General features: G+C 36.2%; 1 protein-coding gene and 1 non-coding gene across 2 annotated transcripts; both read left to right on the top strand.

Moving 5' to 3' along the window:
• The first annotated feature begins 2,450 nt into the window (after positions 1-2,450).
• LOC112711276 (small nucleolar RNA R71) lies at positions 2,451-2,556 on the top strand. Its single transcript, XR_003157395.1, has one exon. It is a non-coding gene; the product is annotated as a small nucleolar RNA R71 (small nucleolar RNA).
• Positions 2,557-12,101: 9,545 nt separating this feature from the next.
• LOC112741259 (uncharacterized) lies at positions 12,102-13,913 on the top strand. Its single transcript, XM_025790197.1, has 2 exons — positions 12,102-12,836; positions 13,851-13,913. The coding sequence occupies exons 1-2, from the start codon at positions 12,102-12,104 to the stop codon at positions 13,911-13,913; spliced, it is 798 nt and encodes a 265-aa protein (XP_025645982.1).
• The last annotated feature ends 233 nt before the right edge of the window (positions 13,914-14,146 follow it).

A 14,146-nucleotide genomic window follows, 5' to 3' on the forward strand; every position in this document is an offset into this window, starting at 1 on the left:
TTTTGAGCATAAAAGGGACCTCAGGTATCACCTTTTTCTTGGCCACAACTTCATAGAAGTAGTCTTGATGGACCTTTGAGATGAATCTCTCCATCTTCCATGACTCGGAGGTGGAAGCTTTAGCCTTCCCTTTCCTCTTTCTAGAGGTTTCTTCGGTCTTAGGTGCCATAAATGGTTAGGGAAAAACAAAAAGCAACACTTTTACCACACCAAACTTAAAAGGTTTGCTTGTCCTCAAGCAAAAGAAGAAAGAAGGGACGGAGAAGAAGAAGAAATCGAAGAGATAGAGGGGGAAGAAATGTTCGGCCAAGGAGGGGAAAAGTGTATATGAGGTGTGAAAATGAAGGAGTGATGAGGGGTTTATATAGGAGTGGAAGAAAGGGGTGTCCATGTGTGAGGGTTGGGTTTGGGAGGGAAAGTTTTTGAATTTTGAATGGTGGGGTAGGTGGGGTATTTGGGAAAGAGTGGATGGAGGTGATTCGTGAAAGGTATTGGGGAAGAGAAATGGAGGTGATTAGTAAGGGGTATTTGGGGAAGGGTGTTATTGGAATGTGTGAAGAAAAGAGAGTGAGTTGAGGTAGGTGGGGATCCTGTAGGGTCCACAGATCCTGAAGTGTCAAGGATTTCTCATCCCTGTACCATTCTGGCATGTAAACGTCCTCTGAGTGCTAATCCTGGCATTAAACGCCAGGTTGCTACCCATTCCTGGCATTAAACGCCAGTCTAGTGCCCTTTTCTGGCGTTAAATGCCCAGAATGGTGCCAGACTGGGCGTCTAACACCCATTCTGCTACCCTTACTGGCGTTTAAATGCCAGTAAGCTCCTCCTCTAGAGTGTGCTATTTTTAATGCTATTTTTAAGTTTGCTTTGATTTTTGCAGTTGTTTTTGTGACTCCACATGATCATCAACCTAAAGAAAACATAAAATAACAATGGAAAATGGAAATTTAACATAGATAGATAAAAATTGGGTTGCCTCCCAATAAGCGCTTCTTTAATGTCAATAGCTTGACAGTGAGCTCTCATGGAGCTTCACAGATATTCAGAGCATGGTTGGGGACTCCAAACACCAAACTTAGAGTTTGAATATGGGGGCTCTATTTGACTCTGTATTGAGAGAAGCTTTTCATGTTTCTTCTCCATGTGTACAGAAGGAGATCCTTGAGCCTTAAACATAAGGTAGTCCTCATTCACTTGAAGGAATAACTCTCCTCTGTCAACATCAATCACATCTTTTGCTATGGCTAGGAAGGGTCTGCCAAGGATGATGGATTCATCCTCATCCTTTCCAGTGTCTAGGATTATGAAGTCAGTAGGGATGTAAAGGCATTCAACCTTTACCAAGACATCCTCTACAAGTCCATAAGCTTGTTTCTTTGATTTGTCTTCCATCTCTAGTGAGATTCTTGCAGCTTGTACCTTAAAGATTCCTAGTTTATCCATTACAGAGAGTGGCATGAGGTTTATGCCTGATCCCAGGTCACACAGAGCTTTCTCAAAGGTCATGGTGCCTATGGTGCAAGGTATTAAGAACCTTTCGGGATCCGGTTTCTTTTGAGGTATCTTCAGCTGAACCAATGCACTTAGTTCATTGATGAGTAATGGAGGTTCATCCTCCCAAGTCTCATTACCAAATAACTTGGCATTCAGCTTCATGATTGCTCCAAGGTTCGGCCATGTTGGTCATGGTTATGGCCTTGCACTCTCTCTTGGAATTTTCTTCTGTATTGCTTGGGAGAGTGCTAGGAGGAGTTTCAGTAACCTTTTTACTCAGCTGACCCACTTGTGCCTCCAAATTTCTAATGGAGGATCCTGTTTCATTCATAAAACTTAGTGTGATCTTAGATAGATCAGAGACTATGGTTGCTAAGCTAGAATGACTCTTCTCAGAGTTCTCTGTCTGTTGCTAAGAAGATGATGGAAAAGGCTTGCTATTGCTAAACCTATTTCTTCCACCATTATTGTTGTTGAAGCATTGTTGAGGCTTCTGTTGATCCTTCCATGAGAAATTTGGGTGATTCCTCCATGAAGAATTGTAGGTGTTTCCATAGGGTTCTTCCATGTAATTCACCTCTTCTATTGCAGGATTCTCAGGGTCATAAGCTTCTCCTTCAGAGGAGGCTTCTTTAGCACTGCCAGATGCAACTTGCAATCCAGTCAGATTCTGAGAAATCATATTGACTTGCTGAGTCAATATTTTGCTCTAAGCCAATATGGCATTCAGAGTATCAATCTCAAGAACTTCTTTCTTCTGAGTTGTCCCATTGTTCACAGGATTTCTTTTAGAAGTGTACATGAACTAGTTATTTGCAACCATTTCAATGAGTTCCTGGGCTTCTACAGGCATTTTCTTCAGATGAATAGATCCGCCTACAGAATGGTCCAATAACATCTTGGATAACTCAGACAAACCCTCATAGAAGATACCTATGATGCTCCATTCTGAAAGCATGTCAGAAAAGGACACCTTCTGATCAATTTCTTGTATCTTTCCCAAGCTTCATAGAAGGATTCACCTTCCTTCTGTTTGAAGGTTTGAACTTCCACTCTAAGCTTACCCATCTTTTGAGGTGGAAAGAATTTAGCTAAGAAGGCATTGACCAGCTTTTTCCAAAAGTTCAGGCTATCTCCAGGTTGTGAGTTCAACCATATACTAGCTCTGTCTCTTACAGCAAAAGGGAAAAGCATAAGTCTGTAGACCTTGGGATCAACTCCATTGGTTTTAACAGTGTCACGGATTTGCAAAAATTCAACCAAGAACTGATGAAGATCTTCCAATAGAAGTCTATAAAACTTGCAATTATGTTGCATCAGAGAAACTAATTGAGGCTTAAGCTCAAAGTTGTTTGCTCCAATGGCAGGAATAGAGATGCTTCTCCCATAGAAGTCGGGAGTTGGTGCAGTAAAGTCACCAAGCACTTCCTTGCATAGTTGGAATTGTTGTTATTTTCGGCTGCCATGTCTTCTTCTTTTTCGAAAATTTATGTCAGGTCCTCTCCAGAGAGTTGTGCTTTAGCTTCTCTTAGCTTACTCTTCGGAGTCCTTTCAAGTTCAGGATCAGCTTCAACAAGAATGCCTTTATCTTTGTTCCTACTCATATGAAAGAGAAGAAAACAAAGAAAGTATGGAATCCTCTATGTCACAGTATAGAGATTCCTTGATATGTCAGAGGAAAAGAAGAATAGAAGGATGAGGTAGAGAGAAGAATTCGAACTTATAGAGAGGGAGGAGGTCCAAATTATTAAAGGAGGGTAAGTGTTAGTGATTAAATAGAAAGAGATGGGAGAGAGAGAATTTTTGAAAATTTTTAAATGAAATAAACTTAGAGTTTAAAATAATTATTTAATTAAAGAGATTTTTGAAAAAGTTGTTAATGGTTTTTGAAAATTGGAGAGAGAAAAGTAGTTAAGTGGTTTTGAAAAAGATAAGAAATAATAAGTTTTGAAAAAATAAGAAGTTTGAAAGAGATTTTGAAATTAGAATTTAAAAAGATGTGATTTGAAAAAGATATGATTAAAAAGATATGATTGAAAAGATATGATTGAAAAACAAATTAAGAAAGATTTGATTTTTAAAATTGATGACTTAACTAACAAGAAATTAAAAGATATGATTCTAAAATTCAAATATTGAACCTTTCTTAACATGAAAGTAACAAACTTGAAATTCTTGAATCACAACATTAATTGTTAGCAAGGATTTTCAAAAATATTAAAATAAAAATGAAAAAGATTTGATTTTGAAAAGGATACGATTGATAAGAGAGGATATAAAAAAGATAAGATTTTGAAAAATTAGTTTTAAAACTTGAAAAATTGAAAAAGATTTGAATTGAAAACAAAATTACCTCTTTGGTGTTATCCTGGCGTTAAACGCCCAGAATGGTATCCGTTCTGGCATTTAACGCCCACTTGGCTACCTCCTTTGGCGTTAAATACCCAGCCAAGTACCCTGGCTGGCGTTTAAACGCCAGAAATTTTTCCTTATTGGGCATTTTGAACGCCCAGCTTTTTCTCTGTGATTCCTCTGCTGTATGTTCTGAATCTTCAATTCTCTGTATTATTGACTTGAAAAGACATAATTTTGAATTTTTTTTGAATTTTTTTATGATGAGAGGGAAAAACAACAGAATGAAATTAAACATGAAAAACTAAGATCAAAACAAGGAATGCATGCAAGAACACTTTGAATGTCAAGATGAACAGCAAGAATACTTTGAAGATCATGATGAACATCAAGAACATATTTTTGAAAAATTTTTAAGAAAAGAAAAACATGCAAGACACCAAACTTAGAAGTTTTTATACTAGAGACACTAACAATTTGAGAATGCACATGAGAAACAACAAAAGACACAAAATAAGAGAATTTAAAGATTAGACAAAGAAAATCATCAAGAACAACTTGAAGATCAATGAAGAACACAATGCATATATTTTCAAAAAATGCAAGAAAAATAGAAACATGCAATTGATGCCAAACTTAAAAATTGATACTAGACTCAAACAAGAAACACAAAAATATTTTTGATTTCATGATTTTATAAAAAAAATTTGTAATTTTTTTATTTTTCGAAAATTATTTTGAAAAAGAAAATAAGAAACTCAAAATTTTCAATAAGAATTCCAGGAGTCATGCAATGTTAGTCTAAAGCTTCAGTCTAAAAAGATTAGGCATGGCTAGCCAAGCTTTAGCTGGACATTACATACAAGCTCCTGTGAATCAACTAGCTCCTATGATGATAAAAGCATCATCTGAAACTCTAGAACTCGTTCTTAAAAATTCTGAAGAACAAAATAAAAAGAAAAAAAATACCTAATCTAAGCAACAAGATAAACCGTCAGTTGTCCAAACTCGAACAATCCCCGGAAACGGCGCCAAAAACTTGGTACACGAAATCGTGATCTCACATACTTTCTTCACAACTCCGCATAGCTGACCAGCAAGTGCACTGGGTCGTCCAAGTAATACCTTACGTGAGTAAGGGTCGATCCCACGGAGATTGTCGGCTTGAAGCAAACTATCACTACAAGAAAATGAAACATTTGTAACAAAAAATTTGTATCAAATTTAAAATTGTTACAAATTATAGTTTTTTTATAACAATAATTAGTTATTGTTACAAAATAAAAATATTTTGTAACAATAAGAAAATTTGTTACAAAATATTTCAATATTTTGTAACAACATAATTTCTTTTGTTACAAATTATGTTAGCTTTTGTATTGAATTATTGTTTTATTACAAAATATTATAATGTATTCTAACAAAAGATTATATTGTTGCAAAAATTCAAGATATTTTGTAACAAAATATCTATTTGTTTCAAAAGCTCTAAATATATTGTAACAAAAAATTAATTTGTCACAAAATACAATATTTTTGTAACAAATTATTTATTTATCACAAAATTCAAAGATTTTTTATAACTAATAAAAAATTTTGTTTCAACATACTAAATGTAAGACTTTGAATTTTTAAAAATAAACATAACAAGTTATTTATAATTTATTATATTTATTTAAGATTTTATATTTAAAAATTTATTTTACTAAAAATATTTAAGTTTAATTAATGATATTTTGAGTTTAAAATTATTTTAAAAATTAAATAATAAATTATTTATAATTTATTATACTTATTGAAAATAAATTTTTAGAGATCTATATGTTAAACAGAGTATTTTCTTATTTATAATTTAAAACTTTAGTAATTGAAAAAAATATAAAAATTTTATATCATTTAATTTAAATATTTAAGATTTTTGAATTTAATATTTTAAATTTTATGAATAAAAATATTTACTTGAATATCTCCAATTTTATCTTAATTAATATTTGTGTAAAATAATTATAAAATAATAATAAAATAATATTTTAAAAATAATTAATTTATTTAAATATTTAAAAATTTATAATTAAATAATATCTTTATATAATTATTATTAAATTAAAAATAATTTTTAGTTATTATACTATTCTTATTCTTATTTTTATTAAAAATATTTAAGTTATCCAATCTCTAACCCTATCTTTTTCTGACACTGACAGCACACCACACACACAACCAATACAAGCGTATACACAGACACAGGCATAGAGAGAGAGACCAGAGGAAGTGAGGGAGTCGCGGGGAAGAAGAAGGAAAGGAAAGGGGGGAGGCCGCGCCGCCACTGGCGATCGTCGCGCAACCTCCGTTGCGCTTTACCGTCGGTTACTGCTGCTAAATCGTCATCAGAAATGGAACTGTGGAGAAAGGGATGTCAAGATGCGAAGAGAGAGAGTCCGCGAGAAGAGGGAGGCCGCCCGCGTCCTGTCGCCGCCACTGGAGGGAGGCCGTTCGCGTCCAGCTCGCCGCGGCTGTTGCATCGCCATCATCGCGCGCCGCCGTCGAGCCCGAAGCTACCGCCATCGCACGAAGCAGAGAGAGTGAAAGACGCGATGGAGTGGTGAGGGAGGAGTTGCCACTGCTGTTTCCAGGGCTAGCCACCGGAGCTATTGTCATCGCCGCTAGAGCTAGCCACTAAGGATCGTTTTGTCATCGTGAAACTTGAAAGGGGATGTCACTGCCGTTGTTGTCGGTAGCACTGTTCCCATTCTGGTTCCAATTCCTTCGTTTACGAGACCTGTAACATTTTCTTCCTTGATTTGTTACTATTTTGTTCCTCTGTCATATTTTCGTCCTAATTATGTTAGCATATTTTATTCTAGTGTTGCTAATTTATCTCCTAAACAATTATGATTAGTGCTGAGATCATTGTTGCTGCTGCTCCAAGTGGAAAGTTGTTGCTACTAGGAATTAAAAATAGACGAATGGTTTGTTGCGTTTAATTATCGAGTTTTGGCTAATTGAGGTAAGGGATTTTATTTTGAAATTAACTGTTTTAATTTATGAATGCCATGGAAGTCTAGGATTTAATTTATTAGAACTTCTAATTAGGGATATTATTTTTGATTATCAGAACTTGTGAATATTAGGGCTGTTGATTATTGTTCTGTGTAGTTTTTTTCTGATTTGTTGCTTGTTTTTTACTTGTTCTGATTAGTAATTTAGTATTATTGGAACTTCAAATTATTACTTGTAATTTTGTAATTTAGCATTAATGGATATGAAACTTCAATGGAAACTGGTGTTTGCTTCTTTTGATGAATTACAATAGCTTAACTTTTCTAGATTTATCTTTTGGTGGGAGTACATTTAATCGAAATCTGCATCTACATATAATAAACCATTATCTTATTTGGAAGTCTGGGGATTAGATAGTGAGGGCTTTTTTAATGTGATCCTCCAAACCCCTATTTAACTATCCATTTGTATGAACATTTTAAAGTATCGTAAGTCTTGGAGGATTATATATTTATAATTATCCATTCCAAAGAAAGGAAAATCGTCACTTAAAACACCTCCCACAATCAAAGAAAGAAAAATTTTAAAGATTAATGTTTTACTAACTCAATTACTACTGTTCTGTTTGCTTATTCTTTTTTTGGAATGTTTTGTGAACTACAAGGTGGGAAAAGCACACTGGAAAACTGTCATGTTTTACAGGTAAGGTGTCTCGGTTCCTCTCAGTTTCTCAATGTCTCTATTGAAAGCTCTTATAATACCTTTCTTTTATTTGATAATGTGCTTTACTAAAATCCCCTTTTGAAAATCCATTGGATAATAACATCATTCAATAAACGCAAACATATTTCAACTGAGAGCTTTGTCTTGTAATGCTATAATGAAGCCCAGTAAACTGGTCATAAGCATTTACTTTTTCAGTAGTATGTATATAATTATATTGATGTTATTGGGGTCATTCATTAGCTTCTTGTCTTACCTAATACTTATGTTGACGTTGATGTGAACACGTCTATTGATCAGAGCTCTGAAAATTTGAATATCAAGATGCCAGAAGTTCTTTATTTTTGATTTACACATTAATCTTCAGCATCTCAACTTGTTAATAGGTCTAAAACAAAAGATTAAGTAGTTTGGGGATTTCATGTTAGAACTTAGAATATAATTGGTATGAGCCAATTCTTTTAAAAGCTTAAACTATTTTTTTAGAAAGGAAATGTGTTGCATGCCATTTAGAAAAAAATAATAATAAAATAAAAATCTGCAAGTGTCCTTGTGATGAGTGCATCACTTCATTTTATTACTATTATTTTTAATTAATATCATATTTCTGGCACATTAATTATTGACTACTTTGTATATAGAAACTATCAACTTATAAGTAAATGAAGATTGAGGATTAGTTAAACCTATTATAAAGTGTTAAAACTTTGAACTAATAAAGGAGCATATAGTAGCACCATCCACTGACACTAGCGTCTTTTGATTACTTTTGTTGAAGATTCTTTGTATCTCTCATGAATTGGTAACATTGGGAGAAAAGTGTTAGTTCTGTTATATATTGAAGTTTTATATGATAGAAAAATTAAAAAGAAAAGGAAGAAGGATTAGTTGATGCAATGAATAATGATCATGTGGTGTGAACATGAATCAAAGTGTTTTAATTATAATTGATATGAACCAATTCTATTTTTATGAAATTGGGTGCTTCTTCCAAGCTTGATTCAGAAATTGCTTTTGAATATGCAGAATGTTCCTTACTTGGGATGCAGTGCCTTGTATACTTGTAAGTTCATTGACTGTTGGTCATTATATTATATTGAGCTATTTTTTTTATTACATTTCAAATCATGATTGTGTTGAATTCTGTGGTGGTTGCAGCCTAGTAGTTATTGGATGAATTTTAGTTTCATGTACCTTTATACTTTGTGCTGGATTTCTGTTTCTTCATCCATGCAGTTCGGTTTTGATACTTGACACTATATCTAAACTCATATTTGCAATACAATGTATTCGTTCCCTTTCTGAATACTAAGTTCTTAATTACTTCTTAGAGTGAGTCTGCATTATTTAAGATTTTCCTGTTCTTGTATGGCACTTCAATTTATTTAAGATTTTCTTAGACAATTTATATTATTATTTTTTTATTTAAGATTTTCAGGTGTGTGACACTTATTAGAACTTCTCCATGAGAAATGAGTAAATTAGTTAATGAAATATATTTGAACTATTTATGTTATTATATATTATATAAATGTTGACTTGTTGAGTAAATTAGTTAATATATTTTTTAATTAAAAAATAATATAATTTGATAAATTATTTGTGTAATTTGTATATAAAAAAATTATTACAAAATAAATAGTATTTTGTAACTAAAGAAAAAAATGTTACAAAATTAAGTTACATTTTGTAACAAAATTTTATGATAGGAAAAAATACATTGTCACCAAAAATACCTTGAAGATCAAAATTTGTTACCACTTTTGTAATGACTTCTGATTTTTTGTATCACAAAAATTTGTTACAAAATATCATTTTGAATTGTAATAGTTCCATTTTTTGTTACAAAAACTTTTTGTAATGGGACATACTGGAACGGCTCCTTTTTTTGTTATAAAATTCTTTTGTTTCAAAATTTTGATTTTTTGTAACAATTTGTAAATCTCAGTCAGGCAGATTCAAATGGTTATGGTGTTTTGATAATTAAAAGATAAATAAAACATAAAATAGGATAGAGATACTTATGTAATTCATTGGTGGGAATTTCAGATAAGCGTATGGAGATGCTTTGTTCCACTCGAATCTCTGCTTTCCTACTGCCTTCATCCAGTCATGCTTACTCCCTTCCATGACAAGCTGTATGTTAGGGGATCACCGTTGTCAATGGCTACCATCCGTCCTCTCAGTGAAAATGGTCCAGCTACAGGTTACGTAGCGCTAATCATCTGTTGGTTCTCGATCATGTCGGAATAAGATCCAATGATTCTTTTGCGCACTGTCACTGCGCCCAGCACTCGCGAGTTTACAGCTCGTCACAGTCATCCCATCCCAGATCCTACTCGGAATACCACAGACAAGGTTTAGACTTTATGGATCTCAAGAATGCTGCCAATTGATTCTAGCTTATACCACGAAGACTCTGATCTCACGGAATGGAAGGCTTTGTTGTCAGGAAAGGCAACCATGCGACGTGGACCAAGAGGCCAAGAGATACACACTCAAGCTATTGCAAATAGAATGGAAGTGGTTGTCAGGCACGCGTTCATAAGTGAGAATGATGATGAGTGTCATGGATCATCACATTCATCAGGTTGAAGTACGAGTGAATATCTTAGAATAAGAATAAGCTTAAATTGAATAGAAGAACAATAGTACTTTGCATTAATTCATGAGGAGCAGCAGAGCTCCACACCTTAATCTATGAGGTGTAGAAACTCCACCGTTGAAAATACATAAGTGATAATGTTGTTCATTAGTTTCAGCCCCAGAGGGGGAACCAGAATAACCAAGACTCTAATACAATGAGAAAAAAGTAATATTTATACTAAAACTAGTAGCTAGGGTTTACAGAAAATGAGTAACTAAGGTAGATAATGCAGAAATCCACTTCTGGGGTCCACTTGGTGTATGCTTGGGCTGAGCATTGAAGCTTTCATGTGCATAGGCTTTTCCTAGAGTTAAACGCCAACTCTGGTGCCAGTTTGGGCGTTTAACTCCAGCTTTTATTCCAGTTCTGGTGTTAAACGCCAGAAAAGGGTCTCTAACCGGCGTTTTGATGCCAGTTTGGGCCATCAAATCTCAAAAAAAGTACGAACTGTTATACATTGCTGAAAAGCCCAAGATGTCTACTTTCCAACGCAATTGAGAGTGCAGCAATTGGGCTTCTGTAGCTCCAGAAAAGCTACTTCGAGTGCAGGAGGTCAGAATCCAACAACATCTGCAGTCCTTTTTCAGCCTCAGAATCAGATTTTTGCTCAGGTCCCTCAATTTCAGCCAGAAAATACCTGAAATCACAGAAAAATACACAAACTCATAGTAAAGTCCAGAAATGTGATTTTTGCATAAAAAACTAATAATTATATACTAAAAACTAACTAAATCATACTGAAAACTACCTAAAAACAATGCCAAAAAGCGTATAAATTATCCGCTCAACACTTGAATGCTAAGAAACCTAATAGGAACATGATAAAGATAAGCAAAAGAATAAAGGAAAGCCAAGGAAACAGCATAACTAGCCCCAGACTCAGCCTGCGAAGCTAAGATTGGCCAGAGGATATATATATATATATATATATATATATATATATATATGAACATACATAGGTGTTACGGATCCGGCCCATGGATCCATGACCCGGGGTTAAACCCGAACCCGATTACCCGGGTCCAACCCACCTCGCCCTTCTAGAGGGCCCGAAGCCGGCCCTCTAGAATTCCTAACCGACTTTCGAATTCAAACGTCTCCCTTATCTTAGCCAATCAAGATAAGATAAGATAACTACCATCACCTATAAATAGAGGACCCAGGTCCCCCCAGGTATTCACTCATTCCTCATACCTTATACCTCTCAGATCCATTCTGACTTGAGCGTCGGAGTGTCTTTGCAGGTAACTCCCCCCTTTGCTCCTGTCAAGCGATCCGGCATCCGCCTCGACCCGCAAGTTTTCGATCCATCCCTCAACCCGTACCAGAGACATCTTGTACATTGGTGCTGTCTGTGGGGAACTTGCGCTGACTAAACCGGAATGGGGGACGTACTTGAAGAAGCCTCCTCAAGCCGGGATGACCCTCGAATAAAGAATCTGACCCCAGAACACCAGGAGGTCGCAAACCAAGGAAGGATAGCAAGTACCATCCACCATGCACAGAATAAGGAAAACGATCACATCGTCACGGAACCGCGACACCCTGAGAAAACAGGGGACAAAGCGGCACAAATCATCCAAGATCTCTGCCTCCGGGTCCAGGAACTCGAAGGCAGATTGGCCACCAAGGAAAGATACAATAACGAACACGGAAGCCATGCAATTTCCAGATTAAAATCTCGCCATGGCAGATCGCCAACTCGCCGACACGATAGGAGAGACGATCGCAGCACCTCGCGCGACCACAGGCGAGAAAAATTGCCAGAACGGCGATACAGCCAAGGCACAACCGCAGTGCTTCCCGATATCCGAGTCGTCAGTGCGACTCGGACGAAGATTGGCGACACCGAGAGACCAAGCGCACAAGAAATGACCACACGATAATGGGAGCCACACCTTTCACGGAAAAGATCTTGAAAGCAAAACTCCCTAAAGGTTTCGATAAACCCACTGACATGAAGTATGACAGAACTAAAGATCCCCAAGAACATCTAACGACCTTCGAGGCCAGGATGAACCTAGAAGGAGCGGCCGACGTAGTCCGATGCAGGGCCTTCCCGGTGACCCTAGCCGGGCCAACAATCAAATGGTTCAACGCCCTCCCGAACGGATCCATAGCTGGCTTCCATGACATTACACGAAGGTTCATGCCCCAGTTCACGACCAGAATCACTAAAGCTAAACACCCCATCAGCTTGCTAGGGGTCACACAAAAACAGGACGAATCCACAAGGAAATACCTCGATCGCTTCAACGACGAATGTCTAATGGTCGACGGGCTCACGGATTCAATCGCAAGCCTTTGCTTAACCAACGGGCTCATGAACGAAGACTTCCGCAAACACCTCACCACCAAACCTGTGTGGACCATGCATGAGATTCAAAATATCACCAAAGATTACATAAATGACGAAGAGGTCATCCAGGTCGTCACTGCCAAAAAGCAGCAACACAACCACACCCAACACGGCAACCTGGCACCACGACATAACCCACCACCCAGAGAAAATCAAAGGGACCACCCAAAACTGACAAACACAAGCCGACCACCAAGAATCGGCAAATTCTCTAATTACACGCCCCTGACAGCACCAATTACCGAGATATATGATGCCAGGGCATCTAGGCCAGTTTCATTGACCTTTTCTTTACTGTTTTAGGGTAGTTTCATGCATTTTCTTAGTGAATAAGATAAGTTTTCGATGAAAATACACTCACACCTTGATTCAAGCAACTAGTGTGAACTTTGCATGATTTCATGAGAATTTTGCTAGAATTTCATGATAAAATTGATGATGCATAATCTCATGACTTTGGCTAGAGCTTTGATGCACTTTAATTGCTTGATTTCAGGGCAAAGGAAGCAAGGAATTGGGCAATTGTTCAAGCTTAGAGAGATTGGATTGCCAAGGAATTGGGATCCAATCACTTAAGATTGCCAAGGAGATCAATGAATGCATTGATTGAGGAAGAGATGAGAATGAACTTGATCCGGAGAATGAAACATCTCCTGAAACCAATGATTACCCCATTTCTGATCTTACCCATTATCTTTACTTTCTGCCATTTATTTTCATGCTCATTACCCCAAATCCCCATTTAAGATTCTGCACTTTAATTTCTGTTATTTACTTTCCAGTCATTTAAATTTCTGCAAGTTCTCAATCTAATTTCTGTTTAGCTCAACTAGCATATTCTTCTAACTAAAGTTGCTTGACCAATCAATCCTTGTGGGATTCGACCTCACTCTATTGTGAGTTTTACTTAACGACAATTCGGTATACTTGCCAAAGGGAAATTTGTTGAGAGACAAGTTTTCATGCATCAAGTTTATGTCGCCATTGCCGGGGATTAATTTTTAATCAACAATGATTACATTTGAAGATCACTAGATTGAGAATTTTTTCTTTTTGTTTATTTGATTCAGTCAATTTCTTTTAGTTTGTTTTAATTTCTTCCTGACCCCCTTCACCCTCTTTATTTTTTCGTTTTTTCTTTCTTTGATAATTACAATTCTGCTCACTAACCCACTAACTGTTTGATAAATTGCATTACTCACACTAACAATTACTCTAACAAGAATAGTTTCTTCATTTTATCTCCTGTTGTACAATCTGTCTATTGTATGACAGGGAGAAGAGAAGGAGTTTCAACATCCTTCGATTCAGAACCTGAAAAGACCCTTTGGAGACTAAGAAGGGAAGCAAGAGGGAAAAGAATTATTGGTGCTGAGGAAGAAGAGGAAGAGTACTTTGAATCCAACATGGAAGAGAATTTGGAGAACAATCATGAAGAAGAAGCTCACAACCATGCTAGAGAAGGCCATGCAAACCGTGCTGGGCAAGAAAGGAGAGTTCTAGGCTCCTATATCAATCCTAATCCAGGAAACTGTGGAAGTAGCATTCAGAAGCCCACCATACATGCCAAC

Source organism: Arachis hypogaea, chromosome 1 (genome assembly GCF_003086295.3).
Source record: "Arachis hypogaea cultivar Tifrunner chromosome 1, arahy.Tifrunner.gnm2.J5K5, whole genome shotgun sequence".
NCBI classification, from domain to species: domain Eukaryota; kingdom Viridiplantae; phylum Streptophyta; class Magnoliopsida; order Fabales; family Fabaceae; genus Arachis; species Arachis hypogaea.

Excerpts from the sequence above, each read along its gene's own strand:
- LOC112741259 (XM_025790197.1), top strand. The coding sequence starts at position 12,102 with ATGGGAGCCACACCTTTCACGGAAAAGATCTTGAAAGCAAAACTCCCT. Across the intron at positions 12,837-13,850 it reads CCGAGATATATGATGCCAGG|GGAGAAGAGAAGGAGTTTCA; the intron begins GCATCTAGGCCA and ends ATTGTATGACAG.